The sequence below is a fragment of the Salarias fasciatus genome, chromosome 6, assembly GCF_902148845.1.
Source record: "Salarias fasciatus chromosome 6, fSalaFa1.1, whole genome shotgun sequence".
Lineage (NCBI taxonomy): Eukaryota > Metazoa > Chordata > Actinopteri > Blenniiformes > Blenniidae > Salarias > Salarias fasciatus.
Window position 1 is genome coordinate 39,414,596 of NC_043750.1, and position 22,951 is coordinate 39,437,546.

Sequence of the window (22,951 nt, forward strand, 5' to 3'; positions counted from 1 at the left end):
CCAAAGTTTCCATTCATCTTAACCGTTTTCAGAAGTGACTCATGCTGAGTCATTCGACAGCATAATAACAACAAAGGTTGTCTGGTTTTGACATTTTTTGAATCACGCCTTGACTTAGTGGCTATTCTTTTGTGTTTTCTGTGAGTGTGCATCGTTTTCTTTCCCCATATGTTCCAAAAGCAGATGTCTGATGACCCTGAATTATCCAGACATGTGGAGGTGAGTATGTCTGGTTATCTATCTGTCTGATTACTGATAATCCTGTTCAAGATAAAAGGTTTGTCTAAATAGTATCTTGTCTGTGTCGATTGTCAGTTTGGATCTTCTTCCTTTTGACCCTGGATTAATCTTTGGATTCTACCCTCTGCAAGGAAAAACATACTTTTCCAAACCTCCACAAATGGGATAAAATAGTTTATACCTCATTGTGGTCAAATGCATGCCTCTCTCTCTCCATCCGCAAGCCTTAATTTATTAAGAAACACCTTCTGATTTGCACCATTCATGCATTCTTATAAACTTTACACTGACAGCTACAACTGTTCCATAAGTTCTATACTTGTCTTTTTTACAATAAAAGAACCACAGAAATTTGCAGTTTAATGAATTGTGAAGACTTTTTCACATGGAACGGATCATTTTTGTACATGTCTCAGTGCAACTATTGAACAAAAATATTTATAATAGGCCATTTAAGTGAAAATGAGTGCTGTTTGAGGGTAAAGCAATGCAGGAAATGATTTAAAACATCAAGAACAACAAAAAGAAATGATGTCAAAAGTCTTTTATTCAGAATCCAATATATAATCAGAAGAATACTGTTGCTGAACTATTTCATTTTATAATTTCCCTGGTACAAAGTCTGCAACATTAATCCCGTCTCAGTAAAACAGGTAAACAAACTTATCAAATATGTTGCTTTGTCTTATATTTTCAAATGAACAAAAACTGGAATTATAACAAGAGTGACAGTCAAAACACACCTCAATAAAAACATCCAGGAATTTATAAATACAGACATCTGATATTGACCCTCCTGTGGCAGAAGCAGCCGCGCTCCACTATAGGTCCGTCATGTGTTTGCGCTGGTGTGACTTCAGGTGGTCCAGGCGCTTGAAGCTGAGGCCGCAGACGGTGCAGCAGTACGGCCGCTCGCCCGTGTGCGTCCGCTGGTGGACCTTCAGGATGTCCGCCCGGGTGAAGCTCTTGTCGCACATGCTGCACTGGTGCGGCTTCTCCTGCGTGTGGATCCGGCGGTGCAGCTTGAGGTTCCACAGCCGGCTGAACTTGTTGCCGCACAGCGTGCAGCAGTACGGCTTGTCGCCCGTCTGGCCGCAGCTGTGGGCCTTGAGCTCGGAGAAGGAGGGGAAGCCTTTGCCGCAGTGGCTGCAGAGGTGGAGGCCCTGCCCTGAGTGAATCCTCTGGTGCACCTTGAGGTTGCAGGCCTGAGTGAAAGTCTTTCCGCACTCGTTGCAGGAGTGCACGGCGCCTTGCGAGGAGCCTTTGTGAGTCTGTTTGTGGGCTTTGAGGGAAGCCGAGTCGGGGAAAGTCACGGAGCACTGGTTACAGGAGTGTCTCCTCCCACTCCTGCCGGCTGGCGGATGCTGCAGCCTCGGCCCCAGGTTCAGGTTCTCGGTGTAGAGGTCCGAGGCTCCGTACACGTTCTCCGCGCTGTGCACTGGCGGATCGATACGGACGCCCTGACTCCGGAGGCTCAATCTGCTTCCCGGGTCGGCAGCGGAGGCCTGAGCCGGGTACAAGACGTTGGGGTCCTGCAGAAAGCCTTCCTCGTTGATGAGCAAACAGCTCAACTCTCCACCCACCTCCATGTTAGTCCTGGAGGGCGAGGCAGCGGGCGAAGCCGCGGCACCTTTTCTGTTCTGCGCGGCTTCTTTTTGGTAAACCTGACTGTCGGCGCTCTCCGCCGCCTCCACGTCCTCGTTGAAGTGGCCCACGTAGCCCAGATCCTCGCCCAGCTGATCTGGCGAGTCCTGTAACCCGTCGAAGTTTCCCATGTCCATCATGTTCCCGTCTGCGTAGGCCGCCTTGTCGAAGCCGTCCAGGTCCTCCATGCTGTACCTGCCCTGGAACAGGGGCTGCGCCGGGTCCCCGGACTGTCCCGCCTGGCTGGACTCCGGCCGCTGCTCGAAGCCGCTCTCCCAGTTCACCGGACACTTGGGGAGCTTCTGCTCACCGAAACGTTTGCTGGGACCTGGTAACCCCGACTCCTCTGGTTCTGAGAGATGAGAGGAGTTTCAGGAAATCAATTATAATGACGCAATTACCGTGAACACTTCACAGCTTCTGTTTTGTTTTTTTTACAGTTTCATACGTTGCTACTGTGTGAGGCTTACTGCGAAGAGACTCACCATCTAAACCGACGTCCCAGTCCTGAGGCTCATCGCTTTCCTCTGGGATCTGAAGAGCTTCCTCCTTCAGCAGCCCATCAAGCCTCTCATCGGGAAGTTCTGGTGACTGTAATACAAAGAGAAAGAAACTGGCATGAGGATCATCCTGGACATATCCAAGCTTCTGGATCAGTACACAGACACTGGTAAACACGGAGTGGACGTGCTGTCCAGGTCAAGTTTTAGATCAGGCAGAAATGTCTTCAGTGTAACGAAGGCGACTGGTCGTCTGATCGGCCATCGACACACAGTAAGAAAGAGGTCAATGCGGATGTCTCAGCAGGATTTACAAAACCTATTGAAGCAGTCCAGTCTTCAGCTCACTGGAAATTCTGACGTTACTGACGATCATAAAAATTCCAGCTGATTCAAAAGAAAATGAACCACTTTACTCCACCACCGGCTTCCTGTCAATCACAAACTGGACTCAGAATAGGATTGTTGATCCTTGTTTTTTGCATCGTGACAGAGGATCAACAACATGTTCGAGTTTCATGTGGTTGGTGTTTAAGCTTCTGATGGCCTGTCTTCAGCAATCATTTGGTCACCGATTGATTCCCTGATCTTCTGGAGGTCACCGCAGTCCTGCCGACTTCAGAATGGCTCCAGTTCATCTTCAAAGCTCCACACAACTAATGAACCCAGATCAGGAACAGGTCCCCGAAGATCAGCAGGACAGAATCAACTCTGAATTCATTTAGGAAAACTGAAGCCTCACTTATTGAATGACGCCATTACAGGATTGCTGTTTTCAATACTCCATTTGTTGCTGTTCACATTTGTTCATTTCTTGATGGGTTTTCTTGGACACGTCAGGAGAAACAGCGAGCTAAAGATCTATTCATACACTGAAAATGCAACGGGTTGAGAATGGTAGAGCTTTTCTGTTGTGTAAATGGGGGGAATTTTTTCTGGAAACACTTAGGCTCTATTTCCGTGTCGACAGGAACGCTGCTACTGCACATGCGCACCGCGGTCATAGTAACTACATCTTTCGCACATGTTCAGTAGGTAGGCAATAAGAATGTTTTCCTCCAGAGTTTCATGATTCCCAGTCCAGATTTTCCTGGACTTGGTAGTTTAGAGTTAGCAATCACCATAGTAACGATCCAACTTGGTGTCCTGTCCATATGTATGTCTTCTCCTGTTGGTAACTGTTGTTCTCTACAGCGTGTGTCTGGTTTCATTACAAGAACAATGTGAAAACTACATTGTTATCGATGTTTCTGTCATTTCTTCATTCAGACATCATTTTCAAAACCCTGCCATGGAAACACGACACTTCTCAAACTGTGAGATTCCAGTTTGGGAAGAACAGCACCTTCATGTTGCCCTCCTAACTTAACTTAATCTACTCAGACAGTCAGGGCTTCTGGGACGCCATCCACCCTACCTCTGCCGGGTCTGCGGTCGACTGGACATCCGGTTTGGCCTCTTCCATCTCATCACTGAGCACGTCCTCATCCTGGGAACTTTCCACATCATCTTGCGACTCGCTCTCTTGTTTCAGGCTTTTCTCTGTTCGAAGAAAAACAGTGAACGATAAATATTTTCACACCTAGTTGAGGTAGAAATGAAAAATGAGTCTGTTACTCTTTCAATGTTATTGGTTCACCAACTTAAAACATTTAACCTATAGCATCAGTTGCGAGTTATTCGTTGTACTCTAAGTTGATATTCTTCTCAATTAATCCACCTGTGAGACTGGATTGGTCAGAGGTCTTATTTCCCAGTGGCCTGTCAGGACACGGAGTCCTGTGGTTGAACTTCAGATACGACCTGAGGTGACCCACTCTGACCTTGCTGACTGCTCCTCATGTAACACGCCATTCATCAATAAGGCAGGACACAGTCTGTCAATCAGCTCCAGGCAGCTCAGATGATCTGCCGACCTTGATGCTTCAGGGGAATTTGAGTCTGAATATTGCGCAGTAATCATAGTAAAGGAGCTCAATCTATCAATCCGACAATCTTTGGTTATTTAAGCTATTTAAGCAAAGATTATATGGAATGTAACACAGGAAATGTTCATAAAAGTGTTTCGCATGACATGAAAAGGGAAGTTAAACAGTATTTGCATAAGTTGCTTTCTGTCCCATTCTTTTCTCTTATTATTCTGTCCCTACCCACACCCGGAACAGCAGAAAGCCTCCACCTAGTCTCCACCTCTGGTTCTGGTTCTGCAGGTTTCCTGCTGTTAAAAGACTTGTTCCCTTTCCACCATCTCCTATTCGTGCTCACGTGGATTTGTTGGTTTTTCCTCAGTAGAAGAGCCTCGAAATAACTGCTAATAATTTGGGACAATTGAAATAAAATTGAATTGAACAATAAAGGCTGAAGTCACATGTAAGGAAAAAGTATGGCTCCACTGACCTGTTTGTTGGGTGTTGGGGATGAGAAGTTCACCTGTTTGACAGCCGTGTGGGACTCACCTGTACCTACTTGCTTGTCCTCGGTGATCTCCACTCTGCCACAGTCCACACACCTCCCTCTCCTCCGGCCGGCCGCCTCCCTCTCTCTCCGGCGGCTCTCGGACCATTTCAGCCTCCTCTTCAGGGAATCCACCTGCTCCCGGCAGCGGGTCACCTCCTCCAGGAAGCTGTCCTCCACCAGACGGGTGATCTCGTACATGGCAGCCTTGAAGACGGTCTCCATGACACAGGAGAGCTGCGACTGGAAGGTGACCACGGACTCGGACATGGTTCCGAGAGAATGTGAGGACAGGTTTGAAGAAAAGTGGCAGTTCGGAGCCCGATGTGGCTAAACGCTGCTAGAGTGGAACCAGCTTTCAGTCTGCTTCACGTCCAACTGAATGCAGATCAGATGTCCATTTTGTAAATTTCCTCGATTTCACAACGTTGTATTGATTTATAAACAGGCCCTTTTTCCTCCACTTTTGTTGCCCCACGTTAGCTAACTAATTAGCTTCAGCACAATTGTTCGATTTTCACGCCGAAATTCCAGAAACACTCACCGGCACCGTTAGCAGCAGTATTTGTTACACATGTGCGTCGCATTGAGAGAAAGATAAATCCAGTATTGAACACGATTAAACCGATTTTCTGGACTTTCTGAGTTAGTTTCCCGTTCCTCCCACGAAAACAACCGCACTTCCGGTGTCTAAACTACGGGTCGCGGCTTGGGACGAACTTCACGGGCTTTGATTTATAACAAAGCAAAACAAAAGGGTGGAATGAAATAGCGCAGAATAGAGTTTTTTTTTTCTGGAACATTATTCGGACAGAAACATTTAATTGTGTTTTTTTTTTCAAAGAAAAAAATAAATACATTAAATCAAAGGGATTAAAAAATGTTAATGTTTATGAGCAGATTTATTTAAAGCAGTGACTGTGTCAGCAGAACAGACACAACCCCTTATTACTAAATTATATATCAGCCATTATTTTCCCAACATGAAAACGGCATCATCTTCAGTGCTTCAGCCACATCCATGAAAATGAATTTGTATTTTTTTCTGAAATAGGGCTGCATGCTGGTGCAGCGATTAGCACTCTTGCCTCACAGCAAGAAGTTCCTGAGTTCAGATATTGGCTGGAATATCTGTGTGGAGTTCACAGTTTCTACTCTAGGATGAATGAGAGCCTCTTCCCTCCATAGACTTTAATACGCTGCCGCTTCTCCAACCACCTCAGCAAGATCGTGGGCCGTGCATTTCATACCAAGGCCTTCAGAACTGCTCCATCTGGATCAATCCACTCCTCAATGACTGATTTATGGCAATAAAAACATCTTATAAACAGAAATGCAGTATAAAAACATCCATAGCCTATGTAGCCAGAATAAATGTCCTTACTGAAGAAATAAACCCAGAGTGACAAGTCTCCTTCTACTGCAGGTGCAGCTGAGTCACATAAAAAGTATCAAGTTCATAAAATTGCAAAATATAACACAGTAGAGTTATTAGATGGTATTAATTAATGCAGATGAGGCTTTGACTATAATGTCATGTGGACAAGATGTGAATGTAATGTCATTTGAATCTTATCTGGCCTGTTCGTAGGTCAGTGTTTTTTGGAATTTTTTCCCCTTGTATAATGAATAGCTATGTATCACTCAGGGTACCAGGTTCCACCACTGTGCACTGGGACAGCCTCAAATATCCCAAAATATAGATAAATTAGTATTTATACTGGAGGTGTCACACACGTTTTGGTTCAGGGGCAGTTATAGCCCAGTTTCATCTCGAGTGGGAAAACAGGGACGTGAAAACTTTTAAAAGTAAACTTTAAAGTTTTTCTTTGTGGCGGTGCAGAGTATACCTGATGAAAATGCCAATATTTTTGTAGGAACCAAAAAAATACAGCTGAAAACTACAATGGTTGCATAAAGCTGATTTCAGCAAGGCGCAAACTCCAGTTAAATGTCAAAAAACCTTCTCCCATTGCTGTTTCATTATGCACATCTTTACAAACTCACCCTGACAGCCTGACTTTGACACTAATGCTAGTTTGATAGCTGTGAGAGCTCATTGCAATATCACTGATATCAGCTCTCAGTGTTGTGTATTCAGGGAATTCAGCAGTTTCAGGTTCCATTTTCCTGCATATGTTCCCAGATCATCCCCTTATCTTTGCATCAACTTCACAGGATGCTCCGCTGGTTTTTGCTCTCATTCAGGCTGTAGCGGAGCCAGAGTGGGGGCAAGGGAGCGGTCGCCCCAGGGCCCACAAGGTCATAGGGCCCCTGACGTGTTCACATTTGCTCGTAAATAAATTACTACAATAAAATGTGCAGTGTGTGTGGGCTCCAATTTGCCGATTCTTACATTACGACTGTCCATGAATGCATCAGAGCTGTAAGCCAGCGCTGATTGGCTGTGTGGCATGAACACATTTTTTTCTTTTGTACTTGATCAGTATGCTAAACACTATGCTAGCCACTAGCAGTACTACCCAAAACCTAACATCGGAGCCACTGGTGAGTCAGTGAAACCTTCAAAAATATTATCTTTATCAGAATGCTGTGGTCTTGAACACCTGCCTATTTGAATGTGCCTTGTGTTGCTCTCAAAGACCGCAGAGTCTATTTTTTTTTCTAATATTGGCTACGTGAATTCCAAAAGATATAGATAGCTGTGTCTATATCTGTCTGAATAGATTGTGTGATTTTAGACCAGCTGTGTTCATTTTATATTTAAGCTGTATCAAAGATGGAACAGATTTAGCCAGTGAGTTTTTATCTGAGTTTTCAGCACCATGGACAGCGGACGCTCTGAGATTGATGCCTTTCAGGCTGCATTTGTCTGTGTGTGTGCGTGCATATGTGTATTTGTTTGTCAGAACAAGTTTGTGAACTGGTTTGTGACTTTATTCTGCTTTCTGAGGCATATAGGTTTGCTTGGCTCAATAAAAGTGAGCATTAGTGTGTTGTTTGATGGTAGCATGAGGGATTGTTTGAATGGTAAAATTACTATCATAAGGGCCCGTTGAGAATGCTCCGCCCCCTCTGTACTGAGACTCACGCTCCGCCTCTGCATTCAAGTCACAGATTTTGCTCCCAGTAGTGTCAGATCTGCTGCCTCTCAAGTTGTCCGTGTTGGAAAGTTGTGAATTTACGTCACCGACCAGAACTGAGCCGACAGACTCACCAGGTCTTCTTCTTCTGATTCTGTGATCATGTCCTCCACTTGCTAGTGCCGCAGAGCCATCTTTCTCTCATCAATCACATTTTTTGCCCATGATTTTAATTTTGAGAGATAGGTAATCCAAAAAACACTTTTTTCCCCAACTTTTTTTTTCTTTAATTTTGGTGCAAAGCGTCTTTATGATCAGCTGCTCGGGCCACCATCTTGCAGAACCTGGCCTGAGCTGCGGCTGTGTGAAGCCTTGAAGCACACTGGTGCAATAATCCAGCATAATGAAAATAAATGCATGTTCAAACAAGTTTCTCTAAATGTTTATTCAGAAATTCTTGAATTCTTGCCATGTTTTTCAGAGGGAATGACATGAACCTTGCTTTCAGGAACAACACCACTGCTGTTGTGTGATAATTATGGATTTATGATTGCAGATCATCACCTGCTATCCTGATGTTAGTTTTATTTCGGGCTTATTTTGTGGACCTGCCTCCTCAGGAGCCACTGCTCTTGGTTTATAACTAAATAATGACTGCCTAATGTGCCATTGCATAACCACTGCATGTTTCTCACATATGAATATTAACAGATTCAGTCAATGAATCAATCCTATCATGCTTTGTGAAAACTATTCCTCTCTTTTGAAGTAATAGACTCACCTGGATCAGAATCTTCTCATGAACTCAACTCTGTCGTTGTAAATGTGGCTTCAAAATAAAATTTATACTTTTCTTCAATGGTGCTGAAGTGAACTCGGTCAAAATTCGAATTTAGAGCATTTTAAAGAATTTCCACACCTGGAAAATATCCTTTATTTGTCAGTTTAAACAGTTTAAATACACAGTCTTTGCTTACAAAATGGCTAAAGCAACACACGAGATGAACATCAGCAGTAGACAGTTCCTCTCCAGGACAGAGGCAGCATGTTGTAAAAATCATTTTAATGTCCCAAATTAATCTAAGATTCAAGCCAAACTCCTCAAAGCCTCAATGCCAAGGCGGAAACCAGGAGGCAAAGCCACAGCGGCAGCGACAGCGTGAGGGACGGCGGCCCGCCCGAACGCGCTATAGAGTGATAGCACTTCCCCACATTTCCGATTTGATCTGTGGCAATGAGCTCAACGACCTGCGAGCAGCAGGAGGCGTTGTACTGCGCCTCGACGACGGCAGCGCTCAGCCCGGAGTGTGTGAAGTCTCCAGTGCCCTGGTGCAGGTACAGGCTCTCGATCCCGGTGCCGTTTCCATCGGTGAGGTTCGCCGACAGCTGCCAGTGGAAAGGTCCGCACTGGGTCATGTCCGCAGGGCAGTCAGCAGCTTGAACGCTGACCACGTCGCACCGCGGCCCGATGAAGTCTGTAATCTGGATCAACCACAGAAGAAGAATGTAAAGAAGACCGCCATTGGAATCAGCGGGACGGTTTCACAGTCTGCAGCCTTTGATTACCTTGGTCATGACGGACAGTCTGAGGACCGCATAGTTGGAGTCGGCGCCGCTGGACGACTTGGCCTCAATGGTCACGGTGACGTCAGTGCCAGACAGCGTGTCCTGAGGTGGGCTGATCGTCAGCGTACCGTTAGCATACTGTCCAGGCTTCAGCTGGAGTCTATCGGGAAACAAGACAGATGAAGTTACAGAGGAGGAGAGTTCTTCAGGATGGATTAAGGCATCAAGCACTGAATCTTAGACTGCAGAAGTTAGAGCCAGCTTTGGTGAGTTTGAATTGCTTATTATGTTGTTGTTGCTGTGTTTGGGGGTGGTTAGGTGCTTGTGCTGCAGTTTCGGTTTCTGTCTGCCCAATAGAGAGGTCGTTGACGCGGGTCACACCTTCTATTGTGTGGCTCCAGTGACATCAGACAGGGGCGGGTCAGCCGGGCACAATCAGTCAAGTTGGAAACAGCTGTGACTCCGTCAGGTACTTCACAGCACAGACTGCGCTTTGGCGTCAGCCACAGCGTCAGCCCACAGAGGGTAAAGACCACAGAGGGTAAAAACCTGTGAGTCTACCTGCGCGAGTCCACCGAGCTAGGACACCGGTGTCACTAAGGTCTGTCTGTCACAGTCTAACGCACAATGTGTTTCTTACGTATCCCAGTCATCGTCGGCAACCGGAAAAGACGCGTAGTCCTCCGCAAACGCAATCCACACAACCTGTCCGCTCTCTCTGGAAGTGGTCCCAGCCCACACTCAGTTACCTTCGGTCTCTGGAACTGTCAGTCCGCAGTTAATAAGACGGAATTCATCAGTTCTCTGATGAAACTCTCAGACATTCAGGTCCTAGCCCTGACTGAGACATGGATCCGCCCAGAAAACTCAGCTACACCAGCTGCACTCTCTGCGTCTGCTGCGCTAAGCCACACCCCTCGCTCTACTGGCCGAGGAGGCGGTGCTGGCATTCTCATTCCGGACAACTGGTCCTTCTCCTCACTGCGCCCGTCGAATAACAACACAACGTTTGAATATCATGCTTTAACGGTCACTACTCCCATCAAAGCATATATTCTGGTTGTGTACCGCCCACCAGGGGGTAATCTGGATGGCTTTGTCTCTGAAATGGACATGTTACTCTCTGACATCCCTGATGATGGCACACCACTTATTGTCATGGGAGACATGAACATTCACGTTGACAAACCCCAGGCACAGGACTTTTTGGCACTGATGGCTTCCTTTGCATTTGTACTGGCTCCGTCTCCTCCCACCCACAAAGCTGGCAAAATCCTTGACTTGGTGCTGACTCGTAACTGCTCCATAGCAGAGGTGACAGTTACTCCACTACATCTATCTGACCATTTCTTGGTAAAATTTGCGGCTGCCTTTCTGCCATTGCAGACACCGACACAGATGGTCTCCTTCCGCAGAAACCTGAAGTCCCTCACAGCAGCTCAGCTGTCTGAGGAGGTGAGCTCTGTCCTGCCGGACTACTCTCACTTCTCATCGCTTCCTGTTAATGAGGCTACAGAAACACTCTGTTCCTCTCTGGCATCCTCTTTGGACAAACTCTGCCCCCGGGTGTCGAAACCAGCCAAGACAAAACAACCAAGTCCATGGCTCTCAGAAGTTCTGAGAGAACAAAGAGCTGGACTCAGGGCAGCAGAAAGAAAGTGGCGTAAATCCCACGAGCCCGCTGATTTGTCCTCATACAAACAGAAACTTGCTTCCTTTACCTCCCGCTTGCAGTCCGCAAAGAAAGCTTTTTATCAGAACAAGATCTGTGCAGCTTCTGATTCCAGAAAACTGTTTATGGCGTTCAACTCCCTGCTTTCTCCTCCAGCTGCTCAGCCGTCCACTGAGCTGACTCCTGATATGTTTGCCTCCTTTTTCACTGAAAAGGTGGCTGCAATCAGCAACCAGTTCTCTGAGCCTGACCAGCCCAGTCAGCTCAAACCCACTACTGTGCCTTCTCTCTGCTCGTTTGCTCCTCTGAGTGAGGATGAGGTCTCCAGACTTCTTCTGAGCTCAAAACCGACAACATGTCCTCTCGATCCAACACCCACCAGCATTCTGCAGACCATCTTGCCCATAATCAAACCTGCAGTCACGCACATTGTCAATTCCTCCCTGGAAACCGGCATTTTTCCTGTTACTTTTAAACAAGCCCGCGTCACCCCACTACTAAAAAAGCCTCATCTCAACCCAGCCCAGGTTGAAAACTACAGGCCAGTCTCACTTCTACCATTCCTGTTGAAAATACTGGAGCGCTCAGTATGTAACCAAGTCTCTGAACACCTGCGGAACAACAACCTACTTGACCCTTTTCAGTCAGGCTTCAGATGCGACCACTCCACCGAGACTGCACTCCTTTCAGTCACAGAATCTCTGCGGCTGGCAAGAGCTGCTGGACAGTCCTCTGTCCTCCTGCTGCTGGACTTGTCTGCTGCCTTTGACACCGTGAACCATCAAATCCTCCTCTCCTCACTCTCTGACCTTGGCATCTCAGGTTCCGTCCTGTTGTGGTTCAAGTCCTACCTCACAGGCAGATCTTTCAGAGTTTCATGGCGAGGGGAGGTGTCAAGGTCACATGGCCTATCGACAGGGGTCCCTCAGGGGTCGGTGCTTGGCCCCTTACTCTTCTCTCTGTACACCACTTCACTTGGTGCAGTGATTCGCTCCCATGGCTTCTCCTACCACTGTTATGCTGACGACACTCAGCTCTTCCTCTCTTTTCCACCTGACGACACCACAGTCTCAGCTCGAATATCAGCATGTCTGGCTGATATCTCCACCTGGATGAAGGAACGCCACCTTCAGCTAAATCTGTCTAAGACTGAACTCATGGTCTTTCCAGCTTGTCCATCTGTCCAGCCTCAGATCAGTGTCCAACTTCACTCGAGCCTACTTGTGCCCACAAACTCAGCCAGAAACCTGGGTGTCATGATTGATGACCAGCTGACCTTTAAGGTTCACGTGGCCTCAGTTTCTCGGTCTTGTCGTTATGCCCTCTACAACATCAGGAAGATCAGACCCTTCCTGACCCAACAGGCCACACAGCTTCTGGTTCAGGCTCTCGTGATATCACGCATTGACTACTGCAACTCTCTTCTGGTGGGTCTCCCTGCATGTACAGTCAAACCTCTACAGATGATCCAGAATGCAGCAGCACGTCTGGTCTTCAACCAGCCCAAAAGAGCTCATGTCACTCCTCTGTTCATCTCCCTTCATTGGCTTCCAGTTGCAGCCAGGATCAAATTCAAATCTCTCCTCCTGGCTTACAAAACGCTTACAAGAACGGCTCCGGCCTACCTGGACTCCCTGATTCAGGTCTACTCTCCTTCACGCCCTCTTCGCTCTGCATGTGAGAGACGTCTGGTGCTTCCAGCCCAGCACGGCTCTAAATCTCTTGCCAGACTCTTCTCCTCTGTTGTTCCCAAATGGTGGAACGAACTACCTAACTCGGTGCGTTCCGCCGAGTCTCTTTTTACTTTCAAGAGACAATTGAAGACTCAATTGTTCAGAGAACACCTAGGGTCTTAATCCGACCCCATGTTCGGGGAAGAATAGATCAGGTGTTCTAAAACCCAGCACTTATGTACCACTGACTAAGTTGACACACACAAAAAAAAAAAAAAAAAACAGGGGGGGGGGGGGGGGGGGGCGGTAGTGGCTCCTCTTCTGCAACTTGATGGCAACTCCCTTGACCAATCGCACTTGAAGCAATTGAAGCATTTACTAATGGTTTCTTTCTTTCTTATGTCTATATTCTTGCTTGTGTTGTACGTCGCTTTGGACAAAAGCGTCTGCTGAATGAAATTGTAGAATTGTAGAATTGTAGAATCTGTGTCAAACTCAGAGCTGGAGCAGTCATGCCATCGGAGGGCCACTTCAGTGTTCGTATAGTACACAAAAAAAGCACAGCTGTTGGAAAAATATGTTCTTTTGCTTATTTTTGTTCATTCTTATATACATGATTAAACTTTTCAATAAACTAAAACAGAAATGATTCCCTTCTGGTCAGACAGCATCTCCTGCATCTCATCTTCAGAATATCATCTTCTTCTGCTCATTCTGGTTTTGACCAGAAGGTGGAGCCAGAGAGCCCAGTTTCAAGGTGTTCAGAAACACAGATGTGGTAATACCACATGAAGTGTACCCTAACCTTTACTCCAGCTGGTAGGAGGGTTGACACGTTATCTCAACATAGATGTAACTTTGACCAGAATCATCTAACATGGCAACAGCAGGAGAGTCTGTTCCTCGATTTGAGTAGATTCATCAGGTGATTTATACATGCATTTATCACTTGTAAAGCAGAGTGTTATAGTGTTATAATTCCCTGTTAACATCTCTTTTATAAGTCTTTTGTTCATTCAAAATGCTGCAGTGGAAATACTGACAGGAACCAGCAGGAGTGATCATATTTCTCCAAAAAGTGTTTCTTTTCATCAGCTTCCTGTCATCAGTGTGCTCTAATATTAAGCTCTTATTTTAATTTATTAAGTTCCTAACAACCCAAGGCCCATCATATGTTGATCGAGCTAGACTGATGCTGACTTGTGTTGGTTTGCTTGCACCTTATCTGCTCCTCCCTCTTGTTTCATTTCTTATCTTATTTTCTTATCTGGTTGCTTCTGTTCTCTTTTGATTGTCTGTTTGCCTCCGCCAGAGTTTGTATATGTTCATTCTTTCGAGTAAAAAAAATTTGGCTGACATTCAGCTAGTTTGGTTGTTTTCGCCATTTTGGTTTTTGTTCCCTCCATTGCTGACATTTTGACGACTTTTATTTTATTTTATTTTATATTATATTATTAAACATTTTTTGAAGCAGTTTCAGCAGTTTGTAGCTTTTACTGAAAAGTAATTTGTGCAGTTTTAGCCTTTTCCAGTGGCGGCTGGTGGTGAAATTTGTTGGGGGGCTAACAAATGCTTGCATGATGCCGATTAAATAGTTAACAGAGCTGCAAAAGCAACATCACCTATAATACACCGTTACATCAATTACAGGTACACTATACTTTTTTACTGGTGCTCTACATCAACTCTCTCTCTCTCTCTCTCTCTCTCTCTCTCTCTCTCTCTCTCTCTCTCTCTCTCTCTCTCTCTCTCTCTCTCTCTCTGTCACACACACACATTTACACACTGCAGAAGTGTTCCAACCTAACTTCAACGACTGCCCACAGACAGCCTCCTGCAACTGTCTTATTACAACAGTTTGGTGACATGAAGCCAAACACGCCTTCAGTACAACAGCTAACCTCAGCAAAAACAAGGCGTCACGTCCTTTAACAGGTCGACATGGGCCTACCTTATTTGAAAAGAAGCTCACATCAACGCCTTTCTGGGATGCAAACAGGTTAATCACCATGTCGTTGAATTCTGGTAATTTTTGAATGAAGTCCGTCTCGATAGACAGCCTGGCAAGTGCATTCAATCGGTCCAAATAATTGGATTATCCAAAGCAAATAGTCCACCGCCGCCATAGCTGAAGTTTTTCTCCCTCCTTCACAACTCTGGCACAAATAGCAGCACCGCTGCGTTAAGTCGCCGCTATTGGTCAAAAGTCAGTGGCCTATGGGCTAACTGAAGGTAGCCCAAAATGCTCAGTAAACCACCGGGGGCGGGACATGACACCTGTCACTCATTTACAAGAACCAAATGAATGTATCTGCTGGGGCTGTGAAAAATCAGAGCATTTAGAGATATTCTATGTTTTCCTTTTGACTGATTGGTGCTGTTGCTACCTTTGGTTTTATCTAAACTTAAAACAATCTGTTGTAACTTGTTTAAAAAATAATTTTCTCATCTTTTTTGTATTAGCTGTCTTTTTGTGCTGGGAGGGCTTAGCCCTGCTAGCCCATTTATACCAGCCGTCCCTGGCCTTTTCAATCATTTAGCCAGGTGGGTCTGTTTTGAAAATAAGCCAGATATGCCAAAAAAAAACAAAAAAAAAAAAAAAAAAACCCAGGGATGATAAAAGGGTGAATGTTGTTCCACATATAACTTCAGAATGCATCTGAAAGCCAGGACAGAGGAACTACAGAGCCACATGGCTGTAGGGCTGATTAGACTGCTGGGAAACCTACTCCAGTGCACCAAGCTGCTCAAAATGGCTGCCTGTCTTTCTCTCTCCTGCAGACTCTTTGCCCAGTTTCTCTGTACCTTCCTGCAGAATCTCTGATTTTGGAGCTGGAAACTTCTGAATGCACCCTCCTGCAGTCTTATGTCAACCTATTTGTTCTGTTTCTGCGCTGTCATGTGTTGGCCGGTGTACCCTACCCCCGTTTCTAAGACTTTCACAGGTTCCTCTTACTTTGTTGGGTAGGTCATGGCGAAGCGTCGGTCGTTCCTAATGTCGATGGTGTATGAACCGCCAGAGCCCTGGGTCATCACGCTGAAGGGGACCTCGAAGTTCTTTCCAGGCTCCATGCTGCTGTCCACAGTCGTCTGAAGCAGATGAAGAGAAAAACTGGTCAAGACGACGGTTGATTTAAACTCAAACACATTCTCACATGAAGGATCTAAATGTGATTTGATCATTCTAGTACTTTTTTTTTCATTACACAAAGGACAGTTGTGTGAAAGTGACGTGACCGACCTGGATGTTCACTTTAGAGACGGACATCTGAGTGGTTGACTGCCTCTGGAATTTGCTGTTTGACACCTGGTCGACTCCTTTCAGAAGGACCACAAACTCTCCCTGAGGGACCTCATCAACTGTCACCAGGATGTCTCCGTTGCCCATGTCTCCCATCACGCCCTTCGTGACATTTTCAGGACGGGACACTAATACCAGTCCGACTTCCCCAATAGTCAGAGAGGAGGAACCTTTTCTACCCATAACTGAGAGCTTCAAGGTGGCCGGGCTTCCTGCATTTCCAGAGACAAGACAAAAACAAGGTCAGAATACAAAATAATTATCCTATTAGACCAAGTTCAGAAAGGACACCAGTGTACCAGGATAGTGTTGAGTGATGTTTATGCTACTTCTCAGCAGGGATATGACCATCGTATGGCATGCTTGTTATGTCAACTGTGAGTGGAAACCAAAGTACACAGAGAAATTCCACACACAAAGGCAGAATGTGCGCTCCCAAAAATGTTCCTGAGCCCTGAACAAAACCAGAAAGTGTAAAACACTACGTATCCATAAGGATGTGTTAGAAACTGCATTTAAGACCTGAGCGTTTGAATTTGCATTTTTTTCTGTGAGTTGGGGTTTAGTTTTGAGAAACATAACAAGAAATCTATTTTTTTTAATTTCTTTTAAAACTGAGGCTGCCTGCCACAGGACGCCACTCTCTGACATAAAAACCACACTGATCATGTTAAAAGAAAGGCGTGTGCGTGTGTGTCAGGATTGTGGTCTTGCATTTAGCTGATTAATGAAGTGGTTCTCTGGGAAGCTGTGTCCACTTCTCTGTCCTGAGAACAAGGTTCTCCTGCTACACATTGTCACTGCTGTGTCTTCCTCTCATGGTCCCTTGTGTTTCTGTATTTTTTGTTCATGGTTTTGGTTTTGTTACTATGGTTGTTCCATGTTATGTCTGTATTGTTTGCTTTGATTCTGCTCTTGTTTACTCCTCTGTGTCGCCTTTCTGATTTCCCTGTAAGTGTCCCCACCTGCATCTCGTCAAGTTTGTGTATGAGCAACATACGAACATTTTCAAGTGAAAACACAAAAACTTTTGTTGCATTTTGGGGGTCCATTTATAAGGCAACAGTCCTTGAAATCACTGAAAATGCAACTTTTAGAAAACGTGTCATGCAACTGGTTTTGCGCACGGCGGCTGTTCTTCTTGACTTGGAAGTTATAGAGTTGCCAGCCACCATAAAAACAATCGAACTTGGCCATCTGTCTATTCTCACGTCGTTAATGTTTACAGTGGAGTGTTTTATGCAAGCGTGTGTGTGTGTGTGTGTGGTTTCAAACCTTTCACCAGTTTGTGACTCATGAGTAGCAATCACATAATATTGCACTAATATGGTTAAGACTAACGCTGTGTCATTGACATAATATATCGATAAAGTCTTTATTGTACCTGCTTGTGGACGCCCGCTCAGAACCGCAAAACCCGGATGAGGTCCATCAAACTTTTCCACAAAGTCATAGATGAAAGTGATGGTACTCTGGCCTGAAAGAGCACACACGTGCAGTAGTCATGGTGAGACAACAGGGAGGCCACTGAGCTGATCTGATGTGACGAACCAGTCTGCGGTATCTGACCTGTGACTTTGATTGTGTATGGTGCCGAGGTGACGATGTTGATCTGCCATTCTCCCGCCTCCTTGTTAGAGTTGAGAGAAATTCTCCACAGATTGCCCACAGACCGAATAGTCCCCAGGGCACCGCTGGCCTGATTCTGTTTCTGGGTAACACCTGCAAATGTATCATGAAAATATGTAAAAAATAAAGGTTCATGTGGAAGAGGAGTAGGTATTTGGAACTATTAGGCTAATAAAACCCTGCTGGATGAGAAAAGTACAAGAACGTAGAACATTTTCAAATGCCACAAGTACATCTTTATCTTACCCGATGGGTTGGTCAGGGTGAAAGTTATGGAGCTTCCTGTGATGTAGAGTGTGACGTTTTTCAGAGAGTCGTCCAACACAAAGGGGAAGGTCTCTGTTTTCCCAGGGGTCCTTGCTCGCTGCAGAATTGTTACCTGAGAAAGTGAAGAAATTATTAAATAAAGGCTGTTTACACGGCAATGGCAGAAACACAGACATCCAAAACACTACAGAAGTTCTGCATTTTCACTTGAAATCATTACTGTGTCAATGGGTCCTAAATGGTGTATCGCAATGAAATGGAGACTTGGTGGTGACCTTTGGGGACTATGCATGTGATGATGTGTATTTCCGGAACTGCAGAGGCTTACCAGAGCAGATGTTGATGTGTCCAAGATGACGTCTGTGGCCTGCGGAAGCTGTTTCTTGGACACCTGAATAGCCTGACCTCCAGAAGCGAGGGCCAAGTCTTTGTAGTCATTGAAACTTGCTTTCCCAACGGACCGACGACGCCTCTTGGTGCCGCCGGTCATGAAGAATGACACCTATGGACAAATAGGTATTGTGGATGTAGGCTCTTCGTTTTTGCAAGGAACAAAAAAAAAAGAGAAGAAAAGTACAGCAGGGCAAGCATATCAAGATGTACTGACACCTTTGGTCGACCAATGCAACCGTTTCACCAGAAGTATCTATTCATTGAGTTCTAGTAAGTGCTTACTGTTGACTTGGTGCTCCTGATGAGAGCTACAATCGTGTCCTTGAGTGCGATATCTTTGGCTGTTGCATCAGTGAAAACATAAATGTGGGACGACGAAGGGGAACCAGTGAGAGCCAACTGGAAAAAAAAGAAGCAGCAGCAGTCTCCTTAAGGATGGCTCAAGTAGGACTTGTTTTGTACAATTTTTACACCAATTGAACATTGGCTGCACTGATGGAAATGTCATATTCATCAAGTACCTGAAGTCCTGACAGGCACATCTCGGGTAGGTCACCACCACCGTTAGCCTTGAGTTTAGAGATTTCAGTTTTCATTTTGTCAGCATCTGTCGTCCTTATCATTGGACCGAAAGCTGCGTAAAAGTACAAAAAATGCAAAATTCAGTATCTGTTGTTGGACTATTTCATGTAACTTTAGTGTAGCCAATGCAAATTCCATGCTTGCAGCAGCTCTGCTTTGCATCATTCTTGAAATATAATAATGGGAAGTATCTTATGTCACAGTGAGAAAGCATTAAATCCTGCTTCAGTTTTAAAAAGACCCAAAGAAGGTTCATTTCAGTTTTCAGCCTACAGATTGCATGATTGAAGCAGACACCTTATTGGCTACTGTTTCGATATTGCGTCAATATGTTGATACTTCAGTGAGCTGTGTAAATCTTTGGACTCAAAGGACAAAAAGCACTTCTTCATCCAAGATGGCGGTCACACTGATATGTCAGCTTCAATAGGCAGCATTAGTCAACAGTCTATACTTACGTATAATATGAATAGTGCCACAAACCTGATGGGATTTCTTTTTTAATAGCTTCTCGCCACTGGTAATGAGGGAAAACGGTTCATACCTGGGTCGTTAAAGGGAACCAGGATGTACTCAGAGGGCTCGTCCTGAGTTCCTTTCTTGCTGTCAATAATTTCATAGACGACTTCTCTGGCTTCGTTGATGTCGTCTGCCATACTGCCGGTGGTGTCGATGACAAAGCACACAACCGACGAGCGGGCGATCCCCATCATTCTGTGACAAAGGAAGATGGTTTACTGTTGTCCAGGGAATACTCTATTTGGTAGTCTATTCTCCAGCTGTGGTACCTCAGAAAGTCATTGTCCCCTGCAGCCAAGCGGATGTCCTCCAGCAGCTGGAGGCTCGCAGCTGTGGCGACATTCACGGCTGTATTGTGGAAGAAAGCGCTGTCTTTGCCAGGTTCATCTTTGTGCAGGACTGATTTGGGAATTCTGGTGCTGGTGAGATCAGCTGCGCCTCCGTGGCTGCACTTTCCTGGCACAAGGGGAAGAGGGAAAACGGGGTTTCACACTGCATTTCCTTTTAGATTTAATAATGGAGATGATGAAAGATGGTTTACAGGGGATAGTACTCTGACATCCCGCACTTTGGGGTTTTTCTGTGCGTACACTGCATGTTCCGCACAGACCAAAAGACATGTGTTTGAAGCTATTTCATACCTGCAGGCTTGGCAGGAGAGAAAATTCCCATGTAACCCGATGTGAGTTTCTTCTCCAACAGGATGTTGGGGAGGATTGGATTAACGCAGGATCCAGACTGGCAGTCGATGCAGGTAGCGGTATCAATATCTACACAGAGCAATATAAAAACACATTACTGCACTTCAACCAATCTCTCCTGCCAATAGCGTCACAACGCAAGCAGCCAATCACACTAATCGATACTGATGTCCTTGGTGAATGATGTGATGCTCACCTGCCAGGTTTTCCAGAGGGAGGTCTGGCCGGATGAGGTTGGCGTATGGCTCCGTGTAGCCCAGCTCCACCCAGTTACTGTGGCTGTAGAAATCCTGACAGATCATGGCGACACGTGTATTATTAACCGATTCTTTTCTGTTTAATTGCAAACTATCTGAGCCCTGCTGTTTCATTCACCTGCAGAGTGTGAAGGACTCTTCCCAGATTCTCTCTGGCAGCCTTGAAGTTCTCCTTGCGAATGTTGGCCTTGATGGCCACCAGGCCCTCGGTGATCAGGGATCGTCCTTCATGGAACGCCTCAGAGTTGAAGTGATGTGGAGCACTAGAAGCACAATACGACACTTTATTAGACAGTTTGGGTTATTATTCTCTTGACAGGTGTAACTGCAGTTAAAAGAGTGAAAGTGTTTGAAACAGTAAGATATGATAACAGATTGCAAATGATGTTACATTTAAAAACTGCTTCAAAAAATTCCTACACTTGCCAGATCAATATTGGTGAAGCCACTTTTTTGAAGAATGACTGCAGATACTTTCATAATTTCTATGAGCAACTTTGTGTGCGTTCAGTGTTCTGCAGCACCTGTTGATAAAGTCGCGGTCCACCAGACCATTCTGGGTGTAGATTTCTTGAAGAGCTGTGTGGAACTTGGCCCCGGACACTTCCCCCGTGGCCGAGGGTCCGAGACAGGCCTGGACCAGCTCCTCGGGAGACGAACCCTGCAGGTCAAAGTTCAGAAATCATCCTTCCAATCAGGAAATGTTCGAGCTGCTCCTCGTTTCTGTAATCTCTTATCTGAGACAATCGCCACTGAAGCGTGAGTGTTTGTATGATTTTGTCATATTATTTTTGGTTGGTTGGTTGGTTGGTTGGTTGGCTGGCTGGTTGGTTTTTTTGGTTGGTTAGTTGCGTGGTTGGTCAGTGTATTGACTGATTGGCCAGTATACTAAAATAAAATAAAATAAAATATTCCACAAAATCAACCACCTGAAGTCTCATGTACAGGTGGACCCGGTGAAATGTGTCGCTGATTGTGTACAGTGTTGTGGTGCCCTGCGGTTTGTCCTCCGCCCTACCGTGGGTTTGAACTCGTGGCCGTTTGCCGCAGCCACCGCCTGACAAGCCTCGGTCACTTTCTGCAGCAGCGCCGTTCCAGAAATGCTGACGTGAGTGGAGACCCCACCTCCGATGGGGACAAAAGCCAGGGTGGGGCTGGAAAAGGCTGCAGTCAGCAGGGCGAGACCCAGCAAAGCAGTCATGGCTGACCTGTGGGGGGACCACAGGCGTTGTCAGCGCAGATTAGATTAGGCTAAAACCTCACAGATTTAACAGCCATTCCTGTAAAATCCAGATTGCGCTGGCGCTGCTGTTGTACCTGTTTCAAGTCTTGACTCTGTTAATCATGAGGTCTTTTTACATCTCCTTCCTACACCTGAAGACAAATAGCTGTGTTCTCTCCTTTTTTATATGCTTCACACCGACTCATTCCATCTTTAAATGGTTCAATTTAAAATTTAAGACTGAAAAATTTAAATTGGTGGCAATAACTGATAATCTCATTATTATGTAAGGACAACTATGGTTTTTTGGCATTTGTGCTTTTGAAAAAATGTGCAAAAGATATTTCAGGGCAATGATATTTGTCAATATCATGATTTTGTTCACTCAGGTTTAAACGATAATGAGAACACAATCATTACATTTTGTGCAACATTTATATAACGGGGCATTCAGAAGACAGGAAATCAATCAATAAATATATACATCTTGAATGATTCAGCTACCAAAATATCTTGCCTCTTAGGTTTTACTATTTTGCCCATTTGGTCCATTTACCAAACTCAAACACAATGGGTTTAAAATAAACACGAGGTATGAATTGTTTTTATCAGAACTCTTCACAAATATTTTCTACAATATTTAACGTTATTCTCTACATTTCAAACAAAATGAGACACACATTGTGTTAGAAGTTGTCAGAATTACAAGAAATTTGTCAGAAACGTATTTAAACTACATGTAACTCAATTTGAAGCATAACTTATTAAATACTTAAGATTTAAGATCCACTTGGCTTGTCTTGGATCTGTTATCTAAGCTCTTGTTATCAGTTTAGATTGAATTTGAAGAATTAAAGTAGCCAGCAAATTCCTCATATTTTCAAATTCAAATGTTTGAAATCAAGCAATTCAAAACCTTTCTGTTTCTGTAAATAACTAAAAACAGCATAAAGAAGATCACTTATAGTCTCTGGATATGATCTTATTCATTATCAGTTCAGATCTTAATCCATTTTTTTTTTGTTTACTTCTGACTGTTTAATGGCTTCATTGAGAATTTACAATAATGCGTTTTTAATTCATCATAATCTACCCTCCCACCCTTTTTTTACCTGTATTTAACATTGCAAAAAGCAGAAATATGGACTAAGAATCTGGAAAACTAAATCATTTCTTACCTCTTTTGGTTGTAATAAATTCACCTCGAAATGAAAAGTAAAGACAAGTCTTTCAGAAATATAGAACTTTTCTGTGATTGTCTCAGGTTGCTCAACAGCTTGAAGTGCT

At 44.8% G+C, this 22,951-nt stretch overlaps 2 protein-coding genes across 2 annotated transcripts; both read right to left on the reverse strand.

Moving 5' to 3' along the window:
* Nucleotides 1-769: 769 nt before the first annotated feature.
* Nucleotides 770-5,520, reverse strand: LOC115391027 (zinc finger protein 35). Its single transcript, XM_030095115.1, has 4 exons — nt 4,841-5,520; nt 3,802-3,926; nt 2,370-2,475; nt 770-2,236 (listed from the first exon to the last, which is right to left on the reverse strand). Exons 1-4 carry the CDS (start codon nt 5,106-5,108, stop codon nt 1,062-1,064), a joined length of 1,674 nt encoding a protein of 557 aa, XP_029950975.1. The 5' UTR covers nt 5,109-5,520; the 3' UTR covers nt 770-1,061.
* Nucleotides 5,521-8,983: 3,463 nt separating this feature from the next.
* vwa11 (von Willebrand factor A domain containing 11) lies at nt 8,984-21,643 on the reverse strand. Its single transcript, XM_030093441.1, has 17 exons — nt 21,461-21,643; nt 20,967-21,103; nt 20,561-20,705; nt 20,382-20,475; nt 20,126-20,254; nt 19,754-19,940; nt 19,510-19,679; nt 18,905-19,017; nt 18,666-18,782; nt 18,319-18,492; nt 17,970-18,102; nt 17,664-17,816; nt 17,479-17,571; nt 16,035-16,306; nt 15,750-15,883; nt 9,449-9,608; nt 8,984-9,364 (listed from the first exon to the last, which is right to left on the reverse strand). The coding sequence occupies exons 1-17, from the start codon at nt 21,641-21,643 to the stop codon at nt 8,984-8,986; spliced, it is 2,775 nt and encodes a 924-aa protein (XP_029949301.1).
* Between the last annotated feature and the right edge of the window lie 1,308 nt (nt 21,644-22,951).

Bases quoted from the DNA above. Each gene is read 5' to 3' on its own strand.
- LOC115391027 (XM_030095115.1), bottom strand. From the start codon at position 5,108: ATGTCCGAGTCCGTGGTCACCTTCCAGTCGCAGCTCTCCTGTGTCATG. The intron at 2,476-3,801 runs GTAGGGTGGATG...TTTGTATTACAG, and splicing joins CGACCGCAGACCCGGCAGAG to TCACCAGAACTTCCCGATGA. The intron at 2,237-2,369 runs GTGAGTCTCTTC...CTCATCTCTCAG, and splicing joins CTGGGACGTCGGTTTAGATG to AACCAGAGGAGTCGGGGTTA.
- vwa11 (XM_030093441.1), bottom strand. From the start codon at position 21,643: ATGACTGCTTTGCTGGGTCTCGCCCTGCTGACTGCAGCCTTTTCCAGC. The intron at 21,104-21,460 runs GTAGGGCGGAGG...TTTGACCTGCAG, and splicing joins GCCACGAGTTCAAACCCACG to GGTTCGTCTCCCGAGGAGCT. The intron at 9,365-9,448 runs GTAATCAAAGGC...TGGTTGATCCAG, and splicing joins GACTGTCCGTCATGACCAAG to ATTACAGACTTCATCGGGCC.